General features: G+C 36.0%; 1 protein-coding gene across 19 annotated transcripts in view; it reads right to left on the minus strand.

Annotated features, from left to right (window-relative positions):
• ZNF385B (zinc finger protein 385B) overlaps positions 1-23,677 on the minus strand; it is a 332,296-nt gene that overhangs the window by 69,657 nt on the left and 238,962 nt on the right. For 12 of the 19 annotated variants that reach the window (XR_014829856.1, XR_014829851.1, XR_014829854.1 and 9 more), the window contains one exon: positions 5,713-5,823. Coding sequence is in view for 13 of the 19 variants with exons in the window: in XM_085000007.1 (XP_084856133.1) it covers positions 5,713-5,823 (111 nt within the window). In the remaining 6 variants the exon portion in view is untranslated. Of the gene's footprint in view, positions 1-5,712; positions 5,824-9,670; positions 9,710-23,677 lie in introns of all 19 variants that reach the window. The other 7 variants (XR_014829853.1, XR_014829852.1, XM_085000015.1 and 4 more) reach the window with 1 other exon arrangement.

The raw sequence follows: 23,677 nt of genomic DNA on the forward strand, positions 1-23,677 counted from the left end.
GAGAGGTGGTTAGGCCTGGGGGCCAAAGGAGACGGAGGGTCAGCCAGGAGTGTGTGGAAAGGGCATTTATGTGGGACCCAAAGTTGTGGCTTTCTCGCTAGTCTCATGACTGCTGAGATCCCTGCTGGATGACAGAGAATGCCAGGGCCTCTAGCAGAAACAGCACTAAAGCCTCTTAAGTGGCAGATGGCCGATGGGGGCCATTTGTTTATGCAAGACAGATAATTTGTATTGTCTTATATAAACTGCTAAAGAAATCAGGAAGTGGGCAAAAGATTAAAACTACAAAAGGAAGGGATATAGATAAAGGCCCAGGAGGGCATACTTAACCTTATCCAAAGGAAAACTGCTAAGATGACAAAGATGCAGAATGCGGAGGGAAGTAGTGTTGCAGACATATCAATTACACACTAATTGCAGTCATATGGAAATTGAGGGTGATTGTCGGATGATTGCACTTTCTGAAATTTCAGAGATTTATAGTAAAGAATGGGAGAGTCAGGTCACCTACAGAAATATTCACACAAACTGGTGGTCACCCTGTCATGTTAACTTCTAAGCAAATCCTTAATTTCCTGTCCCTTTATACTTAATTAGTCTGACGTAAATCAATGAAATGGCATCTTATATTTAGAGACATGAAGAAATAGAACATAGAAAAAAGAACAGTGGGCTAAAACGAGAGAGAGACAGACAGAGAGAGAGAGAGAGAGAGAGAGAGAAAGAGAGAGATTGAGAGAGATACTAGATAACCAAAAACCAAAACCCAAACCAAAACAACACAACAAAATAAAAAACCTAGAGGAGCCACAAAGTAAAATTTTAAAATAATGTGAACTGTAAATGATGTGAAGTTTATAATGCCATTCAAAAAGTAATACTGTAAATTCAAAAAAAATCAAGTGAGTTAGCTTCAAGTGAGTGGGTCAGCAATTACAGACCCTGCATCTCATGCTTAATCAATTGTGTTATTAATGCTGAGTATCAAAATTTCAGGGTCAGTTCCTGAATTAGAATATATAATACTTGATTAAAAAGATCATTGTGCTCTCATTTCGATTTGCCCATGAAGCATAAAGGACCCAGTCATATGCTAAGGGTATTTATGATTAAGTCTGTTCTGAGATTACAACAATAAAAGAATATCATCTCTATTTTTAAACATTTAAGAGTATTAAATTGTCCTGATTTTGTGTAAAAATCTACTGAAGGATCTGTTTCCTTTATCCTTCTGGTACTATTCACTAAGAAATTAAAATTAACATGAAAATTAGAAATTATTTGGGATTTGCCAATTTTCAACCTAGCCAAAAAGAAAAAGGTCAGACTCAAAAATATTTGAAAAGCCTATAGTAAAAGCTCTTGTTTCTATCTAGTCTTTTCATAGAAAAACTGAGAGCCTGAAAATTTTGAGTCTTCTTTAAAATTAACTATGGAGCGGTAGAGAATAGTTATTTCCCTGGTAAGGCTTAACTCTAGAAATGTATTTCCCAACTAAAGGGAAGATTCAGATTGAGGCTTATCAGGTTATGTCTATACTAGAGTTGCTGTGCACTTGTTCACTGGTGAGGAAGAGGGGATTCAGGCCCAGGATAATTTTATTCACTGCCCAGCTTAAACTGTGTTAGGAAAAAGCAAGGTAGCTAAGAAGAAACTGGGGATACAGGTGCTATACACATTTGTGCAAGTGTCTGGGACTCAGTTGGAAAGACACACTATTACTGGACTGCAATGCCTGCCCCCTGGCAAAGTTAATGGTGTCAATTTGCAAAGGTTCATTGGGGAAATGTTCGTGATTAATGCTTTCTCATTTGCATAACACTGTATTGTGTAAATAAAGCTGTAGCCTTTTGCTTTCCAACAGTGGAGTTCTACTGAGATGATAAAAGCTGGACAAAGGGGGCTACCAGACACTTAAACTAGGTCACATTGAATTTTAATGCACAAAGCCAGCCCTGATACATTTTATCTGGGTAATGGAGAATGGCAGAATGCAGTCTGTTTACTGTGCAAATCTGCCTTCCAGATTTTTCAATAAACATATTTTCTACACTGAAGAGTGAAGCCAATTCAGTCTCAGGCTGATTTAGAAATGTTATTAAAGAAAATAAGAATGAGAATCTTCTTAATTCTTACATTAAAATGTAAATAGGGTAATTATAAAATAATAAACTCTCCCCCAAATAAAGAATGCTCAGTTTCAGAGCTCAGTTATGCAGATTATAGCACCATTACTAAACACTGAGAACATGTATATGTCACACTTGTGAATTTGTCATCCAGACTCTGTGGCTTTACTGCCCAGAGTCTAAGCATGACTCAGAAATTTAATTTCTTTCTCCATTATCAACAGAGCTTTTGAGTGGTGACAAGGAAGCTGGTGGCCACATGTTCACGTGTGTACATTTGTCCACATCTCCGTTAGTAAATGCAAAGAAAATTACTGACATAGAATGAAGCTCAAGTCAAAGGTAAATCCACTTCCAAAGCAATTCTGGAGTGTAGAAAAAAGCCGGGCACACCTCCCCACACCCCACCTATGACACAAAAAACAAAACTTGCAGTATACTTTCTTAGTCTTAGCCATTCTGCCTGTAAGATGGAGGTGTTTATATCCTGTCCTTCTAAAGAAGTATCATGGAAATTACTTTTAATCATAGAGCTGGAATGGTCCTTGCAAAGATCACATCCTTCGTTTTAGGTTATCTTATAGAAGAGGAAACTGAGGCCCACAGTGGTGAAGTGGTTTATCAATTTCAAAATTAGGAATTAAATCACATTCAAGGACTCAATTTAGTGTTCTATACATGCGGCCTTTCTATGTACAGAATAATTAAAATAAAGAGCAAAAGGCCTGGAACATGTTCTGAGAGGGTCGAAGAAATTTAATCCTTGAATGCTTCATTCGCTAGCAAAAGTTGCTACTGGTCTCTGGAACCAGCTCTGTAGGGTGCATGGCATAAAGCAGGAGCACAATAAATGCGAAGAAAAATGAGTAATGTTGTTACATTTGGCAACATAATATAATGGGAGAGTTGTGGATTTAGAGGCAAGAGACTCCCCAAACTATTTTCTAAAATACTTGCACCATTGTATATTTCTATCAACAATGAATGAATTTCCAGTTGCTCCTCATCCTTGCCACTTGGTACTCATTTGTTTAATTTTCATCATTGTAATAGATATAGTGGTATGTGTGGTGTGCATTTCCTTAATGACTAATGATGTTAAACATTGTTCTACATACTTATTTGTCATTCATATTTTTTCTCTGGTAAAGTGCTTATTTAATCTTTTGACTATATATTAGTGAGCTTTAAGTTATTAGATAGTCTGCATGCAAGTGGTGTTTTACAAATATTTTTTCCTGGTTGTAGCTTTTCTTTTCATTTTCATAACAGTATAATGTGTCATTTGAAGAATAGAAATTTTTAATTTTGATGAAGTCTAATATATAAGCATTTTTATAATTCTTGTTTTTGTTTCTTGAGAAATCTTTGCCTAGTTCAAGGTCACGTAAATTTTTTCCTATGTTTTCTGATGAAGTTTTATAGTTTTAAGTTTATAGTTCTATATGTAATCTATTTGAATTAATTTTTGTATTTCGTGTAAGGTAGCAGTCAAGGTTCTTTTTCAAATTTACACGTGGATATCCAACTGCACTATTGTTGCAAATATGCAAAGCTTAGCCCGTCTCCTTTGTATTGCCTTTGTAACTTTGTTGAAGATCAACTGGTCTATTCTGTTCTACTAATCAGTATGTTTACTATTCTGTCACTATTACTACAGTCTTGATTACTATAGGTTTTATGAGTACTGAAATCAAGAAGTATAAGTCCTCAAAATTTGTTCTTTCTTAAAAAATGTTTTGGCTATTATAGGGCTTTTCTTTTCTATACACATTTAAGAAATAGCATAGCGTTTTCTACAAAAAAGCCTTATGGGATTTTAATCTGTGTTGTGCTGGGTCTATAGATAAATCTGAAGAGAAATAACATTTCTAAGGATATTTTGAATGAATTGATACTAAACATTCCTCAATTTATTTAGGAACATTTTAATTCGTGAATAGGGATTTGAGAAGGATTTTATAAGGTGCCAAAAAAATTCATTGGGTTTTTGGTTGAAATTGCATTAAATATACTTTTATAAACATGATAAACATCTCTCTGCCTTTCCAATGACTCTAACATTCATTATGTTTCCTATGCTGATTTGGCAAAACATCTTTTAATGGTATATGTAAACAACGGTGTTATTATTTCAGTATTTCCAAATGAATCTTATAATATACCCTTTGCAAAATGACTTCTATAGTGAGATAACCCAGGAAATACCACATATATAATATATAGCTGCAAGATTCAGATTTGTATTGGTCATCGGCTTTACTTGATAACTGGGTATTATAAACATTCTAATATTCTTTATTTTGATTTCATATTATTTCTACATTTTAAAATTGACTTTCATGAAGTATTGATTTGTACCTGTTTTTTTCTTTTTTGGCTGCCCCACGGCGTATAGAGTTCCCAGGTCAGGAATGAGCTTCAAGCCGCAGTTTCGATCTATGCCATATTTGCAGCAACACAGGATCCTTTAACCCACTATGCCAGCTGGGGATCTAACCTGCATTGTGGTGCTGCAGAGATGCTGCCAATCCTGTTGCACCACAGTGGAAACTCCTACCCTTTTCTTGTTATCATTTTTTTTTTTTTAAACAGGATAGTTATGCTGGCCAGATAAAATAATTCACAAAGCTTTCTCTGTACTTCCATGTTCTAGGAAAATATAAATTGCATAATAAATTATTCTCTCAGGTATTTAATATGATTTGGCACACATACATAAAATGTGATGTGTTATCAAGAATAATAATAATGGCTTTCTTCAGCATTCATTGCATTTTAATTTTTTCATATTTTCATTGCATTTTAAACTTTTTTTTTTAAGTGTGTTTTTACTGGGGTATATACAATGTTGTAGGAGCTTCAGCTTTACAGCACAGTGAATGAATTATACATGCATACACAGCCATTCTTTTTTTGCCAGGTAGGTTGATACAGAGTATCAGGGGGTACTTCCTTGTTGGTAGTCATCTATTTTACATAGGGCTGTGTTTTGTTTTGTTTTGTTTTGTTTTGTTTTTTGCTTTTGCTTTTAAGGGCTGCACTTGTGGCATATGGAGGTTTCCAGGCTAGGGGGCTAATTGGAGCTGTAGCTGCCAGCCTACACCACAACTTCAGCAACACAGGATCCATCCGAGATGCATCTGTGACACCACAGCTCACGGCAAAGCAGGATCCTTAACCCACTGAGCGAGGCAGGGGATCGAGCCCGAAACCTCATGATTCCTAGTCAGATTTGTTTCTGCAGCATCACAAAGGGAACTCCGCATTTTAAACTTTTAAAAAATATTTTCTGCCATTTAAGTATTTTTGAAAAGTAATTATAACTGTGGGATTAAGTGTAAAATGGTATAGGTGAAACAGATTACACAGAGAAACCCTTGACTTTTGATACGAGTTACTCTACTGCTCAAGTTTCTAATGTTGAATCCAAATCCCTTGAAAATCTAGCACACTGACATAAGTGGGCCACCAAGAGGAGGGGCTGCTGGAGACTATGCAAATACGAAGAGATGTACATATTCAGAACAATCAGACTTGAAGCTTGACAGACTACAGAGAGCAATGAAAAGGTGATACTCACATCCGAGTTAAAGCGAAGCTGACAGACATTACAAGAAATAACTTGTTTCTTCTTTGGGGGAATGGACACTCCAAATGTGTGGTTAATAACTGCTTTTTGCACAGGATCCATCTGAAGAGCAAATGATAAAATAGTCAATTTATAACTTCAAAGGATAGACAATAGTGTGAGCAAGTAAAAGTAGCTGTCTTATTCCTTAAGGTTTTAACTTTCAGTTTCCAAACAAGGATAACAAAGAATCTCATTCAAAAGTAATGTACTTGTTTCCAAGAATTAAAAACCAAAACAAAAAAACTGTTTTGAAACTATAACATACGTACACAAAAAATCAAAGGAGAATCGTAACATTCTAAGAAATCTTATATCTATATAAGAAACCATGAAAAACCTTAAACATAGAACAAAGAAACTTAAGATCCAAAGATCAGGGTTAAAATAACTTGTTAATCTTTTCCCTATGTGATGTAATAATACTTAAGATAGTCTGAAATGCCCTCAGTGACAACTGTTACAGTTTCTTAGTTTTTTATATGGCAAAGTCATAAAAGACAGGCTCATATCACAGCATAGAAAATGTTAATCTTTATTTTAAAATAATTTATTTTCATGTTCTCTAGATACTCATTCTCCTAGAAATGCAAGCCACATTTGTATACTCAAATGCCTACCAAAGACTGGTCAAGATGCAATCTCTATTTAAATATCAATCAAGTAAAGTTTTATCTTATAACTTGTAACTTTCCTCCCTTTGGTTTGCATGTACCATACATAGTCAGAGAAATATACAGTGAATAAAGTACTCAACCATAGAAAAAGTATGGCGCAAAGCCATGAAAATACTTGGAAAAAGAAAGAACACTATCTGCAGAGCTTATCAAAAGAGAGACACAGCAGTGATTCTGTTGTGTTCTCAAATAATAATCTCCAGCATTAACATCAGACAACTGGCAGCTCAAAAAACAATGCAGATGATGAACAAAGCATAACTTATAAGCAGATGTAACGTGAACAAGGACAGATCCACTGACACCATCATCTAGAAAATCTCCAGAGGCTAGAGCTTAGGATTGGATTAGCTAATGATATTTGGTAGAGAGGAGAAATGAATACTATCCCTGATGAGGAATATAAATCAACAAAGTTCAAAATTGGCAATTAGAAGAACTTACATACATTAGAAAGGAGAGTGGATTACAGAATTATTGCACGGTAGTCTATTTTTTGCTACAAGCTTGAGAGGCTAGGACAATGCATTCCCATTTCAAAGAAAAGTTGTGTGACTTGAAATCCTTAAAAAATTCAAAGAGGGGCATTTTCTAGAATCATAGAATTATTTTATATCTTGACTATAGTACTGGTTACACAAATTTATACGTGTTGAAATTCACAGAACTATGTGCATTTCCCAAAGTCAATTTTATGTATGATTATTTATATATATATATATACATATACTCACACATATATATTTTATGTCTGCACCCATGGCATATGGAAATTCCCAGGCTATGGACTGAATCTGAGCTACAGCTGCAGCAACACTGGTTCGTTTAACCCACTGCACCAGCCAGAAATCAAACCCATGCCTCTGCAGCAATCTGATTCAGTTAGGTTCTTAGCCCATTGTGCCACAGCAGGAACTCTTATGTATGATCATTTAAAAAGTAAAAAAGAAAAAATTGTTGAGTGTTACATTTTACTACTAAATATATCATTATTGGAAAATCTGGGGATTTGTTTTGTTCAAGGTTGTAACTGATTGCATTAAATTTTATTTAATGAAAATTAAAAAAAAAAAAACCTCTATGGGCAAAGAAAATCTCAAAAGGTCAGAAAATAAAACCCTAGTTCACTTTCTTAATAGCCTCACAAGTGCATACACTTAAGTCTCATCCCTTTATGAAACATGAAACTACTTTCTGATTGTTACCAGAGACAGCAAATCAGTTTGGACAGGCTTGAAAATAAAATAGCGTAACTGTGTGGCAGGATGGAAAAACTAACTATATTGGCAGGATGCAGAGTTTTAAAAAAAACATTTTATTGAGATATTTTCTGTTCTTAGGCTCTGAAAAATATACCTCAGGTGACTTGTGAACTATATAGAATTAAACTGTATGAATACTTCTTAAACACATTTTTTGCATGCCATGCCACTTTCATTATTTTTGCCATATCCATATACTATTGCATATATTGTTATTATCATTCACTTAACATTTTCTCTTTAAATCAAATTAAAATCAACTTTTAAAAACAGCAATGATATTCATGAAACCATGGTTTTAATGTATATCCTTTCTATTATTCATTTCAAAAAATATATTGAAAATTAACATAAAATTAAAACTTCCATCATCTAAAATAAATGCACATATCCTAGTTGATCCCATACTGCAATATAGAAACAGACAAAAGATACATCTACAGAAGCCTGTTCCAAAATTTTAGTAAATCTTTTGAGAGCTCCAACATAATCCTTGAATATAAACATGCCCTTTAAATTTTGAAATTGTTAGCTGCCTACATAATTTCTCAAGTAGTTCCTGCTACAAATTCATTCTACTCACATCTCACATTTGTATCCTATCAGCCTGAAAATGTGTTTATGTTCCCAAGGCTGAGCACTCTCTTCCTGAAAGGTGAGTTTTGGCTGAGTACCCTCAATACAAAAGGCAGGCAAGTTCTTAGCCATCTGTTCCAATGCAGAGCAGGCTAAAGAGGTTTCTCAAGAAACTCAACTGGAAATGGTTTCTTGACTTTATACGCATAATCCTACTTCTCCTCATAAAAACACAGTCCTTTCACTGCATTCCTTGTCACCTATCACTAACTCTTGCTGCCTTTCCATCCTTTGAGTGATTTACCACTAATCATATGAAAATTTGTCCTCTATGTTTCTCACTTGGGACAAATTTTCTCTATTTTCCACTTGATGATCTCTTCTTATAGGTATTTCAAGAAAAGTCCACTTTTTTTTTTTTCTGCCTAAATCTTGTATATCTTCCTTTGTTTATCATTGAATTCCATAATTATATTTTTTATGTAAATGTCACTTGGGAGGACATAAATATACTAATAAATATACTAATATATACTACTAAATATAGGGAGGGAGGGAGGACATAAATTAGTTGAAAGAAGACTTTAAATTGCATAAGAAAGAATGTTTCACTTGTCAATTCTTCTGATATCTTGAAACAGACAGTCTAGCTGAAGTTTTGAGAATTTGCCATCTGATATGATAAATACAAATTCCTGAGTCATTTCAGTGGGATCCAGGCTTAACAAAAATATCAAAAAGGTTTTAAGATCTTTTTGTTTTTTAAAGTATGAAAATAGTAAAATCCCATAATTTTTCTTGTAGCACTCCTATAATACTGTAAAAGTTAGATAAAAATGAGAACTATGATGTTAATTTATATTAACTTAATTTTTTCTCCACTAATGCAAAGTCAGTTCTCTCTAATCATAGTGAGATGTGTATAACCAAATCAATGGCAAGTCTTTTATTTGATCGTCAATTTTCAGCATGATTAAAACATTCAGGATGAATAAAAACATTCTCATAAATCCTAAAATGTCATAAATGCAAGTGATTTAATTTAGTATAGGCAAAACTATATAGCTATATGATAGTAATTTCATATGTAGAGTACTCAGGAAAGTTATTGGAGTTACTGCGATTATACAACAAACTCTTATTTTGATCATTCAATTGGATTCCACAGGCATTTGACTGTTAACAATGCACAAGTGTTTTCAAACACCTTTATTAAAATTTTTACACTTTTAAATGAACAAATGCCTTGTTAAATATTCAAACTAGCTCATGTTCACATTACATGAGAAAGCTGTCTATGGGTTGAGACGATTGTGATTCACTGGTAAACAATGCTAAAAACAGCTTTTAAGGAAAAAAAACTACCACAAAGCTGTAGCTATCAATATTCCTTACCTGGCAGAATTTATTGGTCCCAAATAAGCCTCTTCTTTTCTAAAAGAGTAAAAGTTAGAAGTAGTCATCTGGAATTTTGAGGCTAGCAAGCACATTCATATGAAATTTTTAAAAATCCATTTTCTTCGCTCATCTCTGATTCAAGAGCCTGAAATGCTTACTAACTAAAAAGCAGCAAGAGTTAACACTTGCCCCTTTTTCTAATGAAAGTCATGTAGAAATGAAAAGCAAAGCCTATTTGCGCAATTAACTGCTAGGTAATAAAAATGAAAGATGGGGTTGTGGCTGTTACAAGGAATTGAGGAGATGATTAGAGGCTATTGTATGGACAAATTAACTATTACATTATAATACTTATAAAAGGAATTAATGAAGCTGGCCTTATCACACCATCTATTATATTTGTAATATCAAAATAAGAATAAACAGGGAATTCCTGTTGTGGCTCAGTGGTTAACGAATCCGACTAAGAATCATGAGGTTGTGGGTTCAATCCCTGGCCTTGCTCAGTGGGTTAAGGATCTGGCGTTGCCATGAGCTGTGGTGCTGTGGCTGTGGCGTAAGCGGCAGTTGTAGCTCCGATTAGACCCCTAGCCTGGGAACCTCCATCTGCTGAGGGAGTGGCCCTAGAAAAGGCAAAAAAAGACAATAATAATAATAATGATAAATAAGAATAAACAGGTATCTTTGGTGTATTCACCAAGTTTATGTAACTATAATCTGTTTTTTTTTTAAGATCGTTACATTCACTGAGTATACCAAAAAGTAATTTACATCTGTACAGTGTAAGCAATCATATAAAAAGACATGCAGTTGCAAATAAAACCTAGCCACAGGGAAAAGAAACACACTGTAGCATTTCACTACTGGCAGGATGAAGACTTGGGGGGAGGGAGAAGGCAGAGAATCTAAGGTGGGGACCACATGATCAAATTACTTAGTACTAGATGACATTTTACATTTGAAATAATTTTTCTAGATGGAAATTTAGGCAAAGAAAATAAAATTACAAACATTTCAACCATCTCAATAATTTTCAAGAGGATGAAGTTCGAATTGTACACTTGTAAGGCTTATAATGACTTTGCTAGCCATCAGGTGGGGCTGGTATCAGAGTAAACTCAAAAAGCAAAAAGCACTGTTCAAGAATTACACAAAGCTTTCTCATACGTAGCTAAATGTCTGGGTATCCATATTATTCTCTCTTTTTTTTTTTTTTTTTTTTGGCTGGGGGGATGTACTCAGGGCAGGCAAAAGTTCCCAGACCAGGAATCGAACTCATGCCACAGTAGTGACCTGAGCCACAGCAGTGACAATGCAGGACCCTTAACCAACTGAGCTGCCAGGGAATTTCCATACTATTCTTAAACATGGGAACATTTCATCTTAAAATTAGCTGTCTACTTTAACAAACATTCTAAAAAGCATTTGGTAATCACTTATTATACAATATGGTAGGCAATACTAGCTTTTCTACTAAACAGAAGTAGAAACCAGATTTTTGACTTTAAAAAGTTAAAGATCAGTCATTCAACAAACATTTCTGGAGGCCCAATATGTTTCAGATGTTGTTCTAGATTAGCTAGGGCAAGATGAATTAAACACAAGCAAGCCATTATTGTAAAAGTTAAAAAGTGAAAAAGAATGACCTTTAAGCAATATAATGAGGCATGAAAAGGCACATAAAGGTCTATCCCCTCTGCCCCATCCCTACTTTATACTTTTTCTCTCTTTTCTGATTTTCTCACACTTTAAGCATCCAGGATCCTCCTTTTAACAGTGACATCAATGTGTTATCCTCTTGGGGTATCTGCCACTTTTTTTGTTTGGCTGGTTGGTTTTTGTTTTTGTTTTTGTTTTTTTTTTTGGCTTTTTAGGGCCATACATGCAGCACATGGAGGGTCCCAGGCTAGGGTCCAATCAGAGTTGTAACTACTGGCCTACGCCACAGCCACAGCAATGCAGGATCCAAGCCGTGTCTTCGACCTACACCACAGCTCACGGCAGTGCCGGATCCTTACCCCACTGAGTGAAGCCAAGGATCGAACTCGAATCTTCATGGATCCCAGTTGGGTTCGGTAACCCCTGAGCCAGGAAGGGAACTCCAGTATTTGCTTCTTAATTCCTTTCTCTAGTTGTGTAATAATGATAAAAAAATCTTAATAGGAGCAGTTTAGATTTACAGAGCTCTTACCAGGTGCCAGGAACTATACAAAGGGATTATCTCCTAAAGTCTCCACCATCACATGAGGCAGATACATTATCCTCCTTTTACAAATGAAGAATCTGAGGCTTTCAGAGGTTTAATAACTTGTCACCCTTGAGTTCCTGGGACTGAAACCAGGATTCAAACTTACGCAAGGGTCTCTCTCCACACTCTTCCCTGCTAAATGCCCACCAAACAGGGGTGATAGGTACTGTGTATGGCACTGCTATAGGGTATGAGATTTAGGAAGAAAAGAGTATCTAGAATTTATGCAGCCTAGACAGCAGCTGCCCAGTCAAGCCACACATAAGGCCTACTTGTTACTTAAAAGTTTTGTGGAGAAGTGAGTCTCAATTTTTCTCAGTCTGACTGATTTATGCCCTTCTTAGGATAAGCCCACTCCTTCTTGGGCTACTTCAGGAAAGCCGTAAATAAAAATGGGGCTGCCCTCTCCTCTCTCCCCATTGCAACTGTTGGACTTGCACATATTAAAAAAAGAAAGTTCCAGGAATACTTAGAGATTACATACAGCAGGTGACAGTCATCATTTGCACCTGTCCTTGATTTACTGCAAAGCAGACCTCAGCTATTAAATCCTTGTGACTCAGAGCTTTCTGGAAGTTTAGCAAAGCATCATTTTTTTTAACTGTGATATTGTCAAATTACAGTACTAAAAAAAAAAGAATGACTATTTTTCAACCCTTCGTTTTTCAGTATTGGATTTATGGAAAAGAATGAGACAATAGGGTCTCATTAGAACTTCAAATATTCATAAAGTGACACTTTTAAGAGATAGCTACGTCACTGAAGAGCACTATTTCTCTGAAGTTACTTCAAGAAAGGTTTTGCCTTTTATGTTTAAAAACTCTGACCACATGCCTTTATTATTACTGTTTTGCTTGTTTTAAATCCTTGAAAACTTAAATAGAAACAAAGCAGTCACAATCACTGAGAGACAAATTCCTTTTCTCCAAGATCAGGAAATACAAATAATTGCATATTGTTGGCAACGTTAGTCCAACCACACAACTCTGTACTGTTTTGGATTTCAAATCAGAAGCCTCAATAAAAATAAACCACACAGAACGTTACACTGGAATTGCACGCTACCATGAGACCTAAATTTTTGCATCTGGAATGTGTAAAATTTGAGACTTGCCATAATGCCACTGCTTCTCCTACCCAGAGCATCTGACAGGGGTCCACCTGAATGCCATCACTGTCACTGAAAGAAAGATAAATGACATGCCATGCCCTCCACAGACTGTTGATTTAACCAAGTGCCATATTTAGCTCTTTGCTAAAACCACACATTGGTTGTGACTTACAAACAAAATCAGCTGTGCCGCTGTACCACAGGGATACCGTTACTCCACCAGAAAGTTAACCAGTGATTCAGATTTGGTATGGAGGCTAAAGTAACACACTCTCAGAAAAATAGCAGTTCATATTATATCCGAGTCTCAGACCCAATGAAGCTATTATTGTTACTACTACTATTTTATCAAAATGTTGTAGACCTTGGAGGCTGGATGACAATTAGCAGTATCTGATTGCTGCAGAAATTAAGTGGGGATCCCAGGAATCCTGCCCAGAGCCTCCCTAGCAGTGGTTAACACACCCTGTAGGAAATACAAGTGGAGTCAGCCCAGAGATTTGAAGCAACCCAACAGAGTTGATTAGAACTTCATTTTTTTTCTTTTTGTTTCTTCCTTTTTCCCGTTAAAATTAACTTAGAAAGTCTGATACCTTTCACTCAAATTCCATATAGTCAGGCCCTCTTTGAAAAGCTCTGGGATTTATCAAATAAGAGTTACATATTCCACTGACAAAAAGGATGACTAGAGTAAGAAAAAAACACCATGTGATCTATTTTGAAGATCCATTTTGAAAAGAGTCTAAACTGAATTTTCCAGTAGCTTTTTTGGGAGGAAATTCCACGTTGGTTTTATTTCTGGAAGAATAAATAAGAAACATATACAGAATACTAAGAGATGCATGCTTTTGGCATAAAATAATGTCCTCTTTCTAGAGCACTCTGATAGTAAACAATGCAACCATTTTAGAGATTAAACATTTCATGTCAACTTAGTTTTGTCCTGGAGATTTTTGTTCCTTTTCAATACATCATACTTTTATAGATGTATAATTTTCAATTTGCACAAACACTGTATTTTCCTAAAAACAGATTCATTTAACAAAAGTTTATTAAGAGGATATTGGAAACTGGACAAATAGTGGAGAACAAGCCTTCAAAAATACAGTATTCTAGTTGGGGAGACCTGTATAGGCATCCTCTGCTTTTCGAAAGTTTGCTTTAGGGCACTTGGTTTTATGAAAGACCTACATTAGTTCCTGTTTTCACTAATTAAAAGAAATCTGAAGGGGACTTTTGCTTTCATAAAAAAGTTGAAAAAGGAAAACAGTATTTCTTTTGTAGTGAACCTTTATAGAGGCTGAGTGCATCCCAAACAGAATCAAGCTCCTTTTCCGGCAACTACACTCAGCGTCTCAGCATCAAACTGCTGTAGCTTTGAACTGTGCCTATGAGCATCTGTGCTTTATCTGGGTTTATTTTGTACATCCCTTAGCAAGATGTCTTCTAAGGTATGCTTCTTCACTTTACAATATTTTGACTTTTATGATTTTTATTTTTTTCCCATTATTTTCAGTGTTTTAAGTACTATGGAAGAAAATGAAATGGGAGAATAGGAAAGAAACACTATTTTACTATAGATAATTTCTAAAAGCATTTTTATCTTGGTACAACTGTGATTCTGATGCTCTCACATGTAAAACCATATTAATGTGTAAAGAAAAGGTCATTATTCTATGATTTAGGGAAGTTGATAAGGAAGTCAGAATCATACAACTGGTAAAAACTGTAAAGGGTATGCTCTTCAGGTTTCAAAGCTCTCTGAGGTCTGTGCACAGAATTTTCTTCAACTATCGAGTCTCAAGACAACAACTGAATCTCAGAGCCATCACTCTCAACGTATCTTCAGAGAGAAAGGGAAACTACAGCAATCTGCTTTTGGAAGCTCTCTACGGATGAATGCTAAGTGCTAGATGCATCTCACCTGAAGACCTTCCTGGGGGCTTCTGGTACGGTGTGGTTGGCCTGGTACTTTTTAGGGAATAATGAAATGACCAGGAGTTACTTCTCTCTTTTTTTTTTTTTAAATAAGTACAGATTTTGTCGAAGCTCTAACAGTATTTTTTTGTGACGACATTACAAGAAAATCATGTTTTTAATTTTTAACATTTTAGAAATTTAAAGAGTTACCAAAAGGTACAAATGAAAAAGCTAAAAGGAAAGGAGTGGGTGGTTTCACCATCTTCCTCTCTTTAGTGGAAAACCAGCTTAACACTTTGATGGATAATTTTTAAACTGTTCTAAGTAGAAGGAATAAATTTGAAGTTCTTTTTCAGACAGTAGTTGTTTTGTTAATGGGAGATGGCAAAAGATTAGATCTGTGCACCTTACCAAAGCTGAATGTATAACTGTGACAGTAGATCCTTAGATGTATCATACGGTCAGTGCAAATGTAAAATGTTCCATTTTCCTGGCTGGCTCCACATGCCTGGTGATTTTCCATGCTGCCAGGGATCAAGAGTGATGCAGCAAAGCTGTAGTTATGCCGCTGAGTAATTTAAGAAGCCACATCAAAGAGCATTTCAAAAAGTTCAGTTTAACAAATGAGGCTTTCAACTTACGTCTGAAATGGGTATGACACTTAATTGAAGGTTCACTCATACCTCATTGCGTGGACACACACGCCAGCAACGTGCTGGGTGTTGATGTTCCTATTCAAACATGAGATGAGTAAACTTAAGAATTGAAGTTCTATTGCATTTGTACCCATATCCAGGTTTAAATTGCATTTTGGAAGGTCTAATTGGTTTATATGATGTATTAAGGGAGCCGAGACCATGTTCAACCTCAACTGTGGCTGCTTCTTTCAATGGAGGCAAAGGGCATTAAGGTAATGAGCTGAATTATGTCTCCTAAGGAAACCCAGTGCTTTTCTTTGTTTTCATTCTTGAACAAGCAAATGCTAGATATTACCGGCAACCATTAGGAAAGAGAGGTGTTTTTCCATCAGGACACAAAGAAAGTTCTTGAAAGGGTTTTCATTTTATCTTCAAGATTCGATGTTCCTCTAACTAAAATAATTTTTGGCCAATGCACCCATACAGATTTGAAAGATCTGTAACAACTGTCAAAGACAAGGTAACAGAAAGTTCCTATGAAATTATTAGATGCCCTTTTGAGGGAATATGAGAGACGTTAACGAAATTTTTAAGAAAGTTGAAAAACAGAGTTCCTGTTGTGGTGCAGTGATTAACGAACCTGACTAGGAAACATGAGGTTGTGGGTTCAATCCCTGGCCTCACTCAGTGGGTTGAGGATCCAGCATTGCCATGAGCTGTGGTGAAGGTCGCAGATGCAGCTTGGATCCTATGCTGCTGTGGTTCTGGTGCAGGCCGGCGGCTACAGCTCTGATTGGACTCCTAGCCTGGGAACCTCCATATGCCACAGGTGTAGCCCTAGAAAAGACAAAAAATAAAAAAAAATTTAAAAAAATAAAAATTAAGAAAGAAAGGAAGTTGAAAAACTACCTACAATCTTTTACAGACTGAATAAGAATTCAGTTCTATTCTGAATTTTAATAGCACAGAAAAAGAAAGGAAGTGATGACAAATACTGTTAATATATTTTTCTGTGGAAGGTTACTACCTTCAAAGCATTTAAATTTTACATTTTTCGATGAGGTTTAATTCCTATTTCAAGAAAACAAAGAGCCCAAGGTGTACATAGTTGACAATGAACTATGTGATCCAAGGAAAAAACACCAACAAAGCTAGGTAGAGTATACTATTCAGAGTGATAGGGACAGGAACTGAATTTACTGAGAGAATAAAAAGACAAATGAGTCATGTGTTACCTATGTTATTAGCATTTTGTCTCCTCAGGGTGAAGTAAAATAAGAAATAAACCATTTTAGGAATATGGACTGAAGAATAGGTTTTCAATAGATGCATAGAATACTAAAGAAGATAGAGATTGATTTGAGGAGAGGTTATGAGAAGTGATTATTCTACAGGGCATTGAAAGAAGATGCCCATCCTGAGGTTCAGGGCAGGCTAACATCTGAGATAGAAGACGGTCACCTCCTTTTTGGCCTTTCCTGTTGTTCTTTTTGAAATAATGACTTGAAAACAACTCCCCAAACTTGTCTCCAGGATTAAATTTCCATAACATAAAATTCAGTGCCAAAAATGTCTTAGAAATATCTTTAGAAAAGTAGAATTTTTTATTTATTAGGAGAAAAAAAAAGCATACGAATAACCGAAGACTACTTGCTGATGTTAATGAGTGTAGTTTTTGAAAAATTACCAGGGCTACGTCTGCAAATCTAAGTAAGCAGTGATATATTTGTTTTCTGGTAAATGGGCTAAAAAATGTCACAAGGGCTTTCTAAGAGACTAGGGAAGTAATGAGCTTTCCTGATTTAAAAATCAATACACCTCCTGAACAGGCAAACGCATTAACCGACATCCTTTCAAAACCATTATGTCACAGCAAAGTTTGAAAGGCCGTTCAGTAACTAATCAGATATATCTTGATGCCAAAGCAAAACAGGCCCATGACACAAATTAAAAAGGCTTAAAACAAAAAGAAACAAACAAAAAACCCCAAAACCCCCAAATCCCCAGCAACCCACCAGGCAGGAAGAATTGCAATATCAGAAACCTGGACTTGTTTGGATGTATTCTTCATTCTGCAAAGCAAAGTGGAAATGAAGTGTTTTCGCCCGAAAGTGAGGATGACACATTCCTTACTCTTACACCCAGAAGAAACCTGACAGGTGAGGACTCACAAGGCTCAATGCAGGGCAGCAAATTTGTAAGGCTCCAAGCCGATGCATTTTGGGTTCTTATTCCCACGCCAGCCTCTCATGACATGGTGGTAAAATGTCAGAGATCATCTACCTTTTCAAATTCATTTTTTACTTTTCTTGGTTTCAGAACTTTTCCCCTACCCTACCTCAAAACACAATCCTACCTGGAAGTTCAATATAATAAAACTTACTGAAAACAATCCTGGTAAAAGCACATAGGTCAGGCCCCAGACTCATGAACATGATTTTAGTCCAATTTCCTCATGGATATGAGGAAAGGTTTGGAGAATTTTAGTAAGTTGCTTGAGCCTCTTCAGCTGAGATGAGAACCCAGAGCACCTGCTAGGGTTGCCAGACTTGCAAATAAAAGTCTTTTTTAAAATATAAATATGTGCCAAGAATTGCATAGGATTGTTCATACTAAAAATTATTTGTAGTTTATCTGAAATTCAACTTTAACTGGGCATCTTGAATTTTATCTGTGCCCATCCCTTCATCCAAGAATGTCATGGCTACACCAATGTTGATTCTACTGGTGCTCCTCTTTGCAAGCTTACCTGTCACACTTAATATTTTAGGACTTTAATTAGGTCCCAGAGTGGTTCTATGGACAGGTGATATCAAAAATACTTTATTTTATATTTTCACCTTGCTATTGCCTTTCTGTGTGGATCATATGTGTGCATGTATTAACTCTTCTCAGCAAAAAACATTTTTGGTCAACTCTGCACTTATACTTACAAAATATACCATACCTGTAAAGTAAAATAAAGAGCTTTAATAAAGTGCCTTCCTCTGCTCTCTAGAGTGATAATTGCTTTATTGAGTAAGTCTCTGCTAGTGGTACAGCTTGACATTTACCATTTATTCATTCGATTTATAATTATTTTTATATGATTGTAAGGAGGCTATAGTTCACACCAAAAGTAGTTTAAACTGGACTGCTTTCCTTTCTATTGTTTTTGTACGGAAATGTAGTCACTTCTATGTAAAACTATTTTATATACCAAATTTATTTCAAATTATACACAAAGCCCTTTCTGTCCCTGTATGTTCTGAGTAGAACAACATATATAAGAGAAAAACAAATACGGTGTGAAATCATCACGTTAAAAATGTGTCGTTTGCTTATATTTTGGCCATAAGTGTGGCATCAAGATTTCCCAATCAAGCAATGGAGGAAAATCTACATAAATCATATAGCAAGTTGTCAAGAAATACAAAAATCCCTCAGTAATTTTCATGAAAAGTTTCAATGTTGTGAAGCAAAAATTATTTGTATTTATAATTCACCTACTCTCTATGAAGCCTTTCAGAAAACTTTCTGAATTATTTTCTTTTTCATCCTGATATTCAGTTTCTCAGGATGCTGGCTTCAAAGTCTTCACGACACTCATTTGAAAAATTTTATGCACCCTTCTGTCTTCCCAACTTTTAACACTTACTAAACCAAGACAAATATCTAACAGCATGAGAAGTTGATATGTCAGTTTATTCAAAAGATTTCACATAATTAGTCAGGAACCACCAAATTTCTGCCTCACAACAGAACAATATCACAATAACGACTGTTGGCAGTTATCAAACCATTGCACTATGAGTGGCCTCCTGAAACTGGGGTTAAAAACTGGCCTCAGTAAATCAATCACGCTCTTGGCAGAGAAGACTATTTCAGTGATATGAAAGCTAAAAGGGAGACTATAATCTTTTGTGATTACTCTCAAGGCTGAAGCAAATGCAAAAAGGAAAGTCTATGAATTGCTGATAATTTCCTGTGATGACTGATTCCCAGGAAATTTTGGTGTTAATGCTTGCTCTGTAACAAAATGATGGTTCCCCAGAAGTGTAGTTTCAAAGAACTCCACATCTGGGTATCACAAAGATTCTTCAGAAGCTACTCACCCTTTAGAGGGGCCAGGCCTATGGAGCAGGAGCTGTCTCTCTGAAGACAATGAACTGTCTGATTGCACAAGGAGTGATGAGCTATGTGCCACAGCTTCTTTCTAGAAAGCTTTTTTTTATGAAGGAACTAATTTAAAGTGTATCTGTTTTAAACCTAAAGATTGATACATCTCTTTGCTGTTTCTAATAGTTATGAACTATGAATATCTTGGCTTATATATTTTTAAAGTTTTACTTAAGCTGGTATTTACATTTTAAGAAAAATAGTTTTAATATATATGTACATAGCCTTAAGGTCTATATAGTATTTGGGGATGGAATATAAAACTACTAATCTTTCTTGAGTAACCATCAAATTTACAAATTAGTGTCACTGCATAGGTTAAGCTGCTTTTTCTCATATGATTGGCAATTTAAATCCAGAGGAAGAGAAAGAGGCAGCCTAAAGAGAGCTCTGTAAGAGTCGAATGTTCAAAGAATTTTTCAGAATAGATTCCCTTTATCAATACAGGAAGAATAATTGAAGAGTAGGTTACTTTGAATTTAAAATATCTTAAAAATTGCAATTTTAACTAATGTCAGTTTGATTAATGAATAATGTGAGAATAAAGAGTCTACATTTGGAAGTCAACAGTATTTTAAAACTGTAACAGAAGACTTATTTTTATTTTTATTTTTTTTTATTTTCCCACTGTACAGCAAGGGGATCAAGTTATCCTTACATGTATACATTGCAATTATAGTTTTTTCCCCCACCCTTTGTTCTGTTGCAACATGAGTATCTAGACAAAGTTCTCAATGCTACTCAGCAGGATCTCCTTGTAAATCTATTCTAAGTTGTGTCTGAGAAGCCCAAACTCCCAATCCCTCCCACTCCCTCCCCCTCCCATCAGGCAGCCACAAGTCTTTTTTCCAAGTCCATGATTTTCTTTTCGGTGGAGATGTTCATTTGTGCTGGATATTAGATTCCAGTTATAAGTGATATCATATGGTATTTGTCTTTGTCTTTCTGGCTCATTTCACTCAGTATGAGATTCTCTAGTTCCATCCATGTTGCTGCAATTGGCATTATGTCATTCTTTTTTATGGCTGAGTAGTATTCCATTGTGTATATATACCACCTCTTCCGAATCCAATCATCTGTTGATGGACATTTGGGTTGTTTCCATGTCCTGGCTATTGTGAATAGTGCTGCAATGAACATGCGGGTGCATGTGTCTCTTTTAAGTAGAGTTTTGTCCGGATATATGCCCAAGAGTGGGATTGTGGGGTCATATGAAAGTTCTATGTATAGATTTCTAAGGTATCTCCAAACTGTTCTCCATAGTGGCTGTACCAGTTTACATTCCCACCAACAATGCAGGAGGGTTCCCTTTTCTCCACACCCCCTCCAGCACTTGTTATTTGTGGATTTATTAATGATGGCCATTCTGACTGGTGTGAGGTGGTATCTCATGGTAGTTTTGATTTGCATTTCTGTTATAATCACTGATGTTGAGCATTTTTTCATGTGTTTGCTGGCCATCTGTATATCTAGAAGACATTTTTATGTCTTAGGAGTCAATGACAATGTGTCATAGGTACACAGCTTTTGAGTTCAAAACACCTTTATACATAGTCTTTAAAGTCTAAATATTATTGACAGTAAATGGAGAAAAAAGGAATCCAACCCAACCAGTTGTGGTTATTCCCACCTTCCACTCAATATACCCTCTCCCAAGCCTCGCTGAAAATTCATTAGCCCTCTTCATTGCCTTCCTCTAGTCAGGTGATTCTGATCATTAGGTATGCCTACTATTATCTCCTTCAGCTAAAATAAATCGAGAACCTCCTTAGTACCAGACATGACTGTTTTTTTTTTTTTGCTTTTTAGGGCCGCCCCTGCGGCATGTGGCATTTCCCAAGCTAGCTGGTCTAATCAGCTACAGCTGCCACCTACATCACAGACACAGCAACAGAGGATCCGAGCCACATCTGAGACCTACACCACAGCTCATGGCAACACCGATCCTTAACCCTCTGAGCAAGGCCAGGGATTGAATCTGCACACTCATAGTTCCTATTTGGATTTGTTTCTTCTGTGCCATGAGGGGAACTCCCAGACATGACTTTTTAAAACTGACTGTAAATTTCTTAATCTCAAGAATGAGGTCTTAGCAATATGTATATCTTTATCATCTAGTTTGATTAGGATTGCTCTAATGAACAAAGCCAGCCCCCAGTGATAAACTTGGGGTTTATTTTTATGAATAACTTGGTTTATTTAAGGCAATTGGTTAGAAAGATGAGATCAAAGGGATAGAAATATTAATAAAAATATTAATATCAATTATAAGAAAGAGCTGTGCTATTTAAAAATCCTTTCATAAACATTTTCTCATTTAATATTCATGGGTATTTAAAAAATTTTTTTTTTGCTTTTTAGGGCTGCACTCATTGTATATGGAGTTTCCAGGCTAGGGTTCCCAGCTGCCAGCCTACACACAGCAACAGAAACACAGGATCTGAGCCATGTCTGAGACCTATACCACAGCTCATGGCAACTCCAAAACTGAGTGAGGCCAGGGATCAAACCTGAAACCTCATGGTTCCTAGTCAGATTCGTTTCCGTTGCTCCACGATGATGGGAACTACTTATGGGTATTTTAAATGATTAAAGATAGGATGGTGATATGTTGTAGTGTTATGATTTTTTCACAGACACTGAAGTCCAGAAATCTTCTAAATATTCAGTCATATTCTCAGGTCTTTTTAAGTTAATTTCATTTTTTTTTCTCAATTCTTCATAAACATAATAAACTCAAATTTTCATGATGTAGTGAATAGATGAGAAAAGTATTATCACCCTTAGTTCTAAAATAAGGAAAAGTGGAGCTAAGTGACTTCCTTAAGGTAAAGATAATGGGGAGTTCCTGTCGTGGCTCAGGGGTTGATGAATCAGACTAGGAACCAGGAGGTTGTGGGTTCAATCACTGGCCTTGCTCAGTGGGTTAAGGATCCCGCATTGCTGTGGCTCTGGCATAGGCCAGCAACTACAGCTCCGATTAGACCCCTAGCCTGGGAACCTCCATATGCCATGGGAGCAGCCCTAAAAAAGATTAAAAAAAAAAAAAAAAGATCAAAGGAAACGAATCCAACTGTGGTCTTCTGACTCCCAGTCAAGTGCTCTTTCTCTGTGTAATGAAGTAGTTAGCTTTTCCCTCTTCTCCCCTCCACTCTGGTTCCTGCTTCCTTGGGTGGCATGAGGCAGAGTATAGATCAGACAGGAATGTTAGAGGCTTACTTTGGAACAAGTCAGGCAGTGTTATTTCTCAGATCATAGGGAATGCTCCAAGTAGCTTTTGGGAGGAAGTGGCACATAACTGATGAATGACTGACTAGTTAATGACTAATTAAATGAATGAATGATAACCCCCTTCTTTGGAAGGCAAGTAGTTCAAAAGTTTATACTTAAGTATATACCACATGTTGGTGGCTATTAGTAATCATTTTAGCATCTAGTAGTTTCAGGTCATTCTGGGAATGGAAATTTTGTAGATCTGATTATTGTGACAATGAATTATTTTGCATATTATGGAAGTTTAATGTCTACATTAGGAAGACAAGTAAATTAGACCCAGACACATGTTTTTAATTTTGGAAACTTTCTATACACCTCTAATTTTTGTAAATTGTAAGTCTGTGAAAGAGATCAGTTACATTTCCTTCTACACCTCTTAGATCTTCATTTGGCTCTAGAAACTGTTCACAAGAACAGAAAAAAGTATGAGTTTGACAAGACAAATCTCTCTTCTAACTAGAATAGACTGCAAAATAGAGTTTTTCTACCTGACTTTAGAAGCCCCAAGGATTTATTGGGTATGTAAAAAAAATATGCACATGAATAATCTGTGGGAAATATACACATTGAAATTCAGGATATGGGAGTTCCTGTCGTGGCTCAGCAGTTGGCAAACCCGACTAGCATCCATGAGGACGCAGGTTTGATCCTTG

Source organism: Sus scrofa, chromosome 15 (assembly GCF_054392235.1).
Source record: "Sus scrofa isolate SSC_HxYL_T2T_F1_AM1 chromosome 15, Sscrofa_HxYL_maternal_Yorkshire_Landrace_v2.0, whole genome shotgun sequence".
Taxonomy (NCBI): Eukaryota; Metazoa; Chordata; class Mammalia; order Artiodactyla; family Suidae; genus Sus; species Sus scrofa.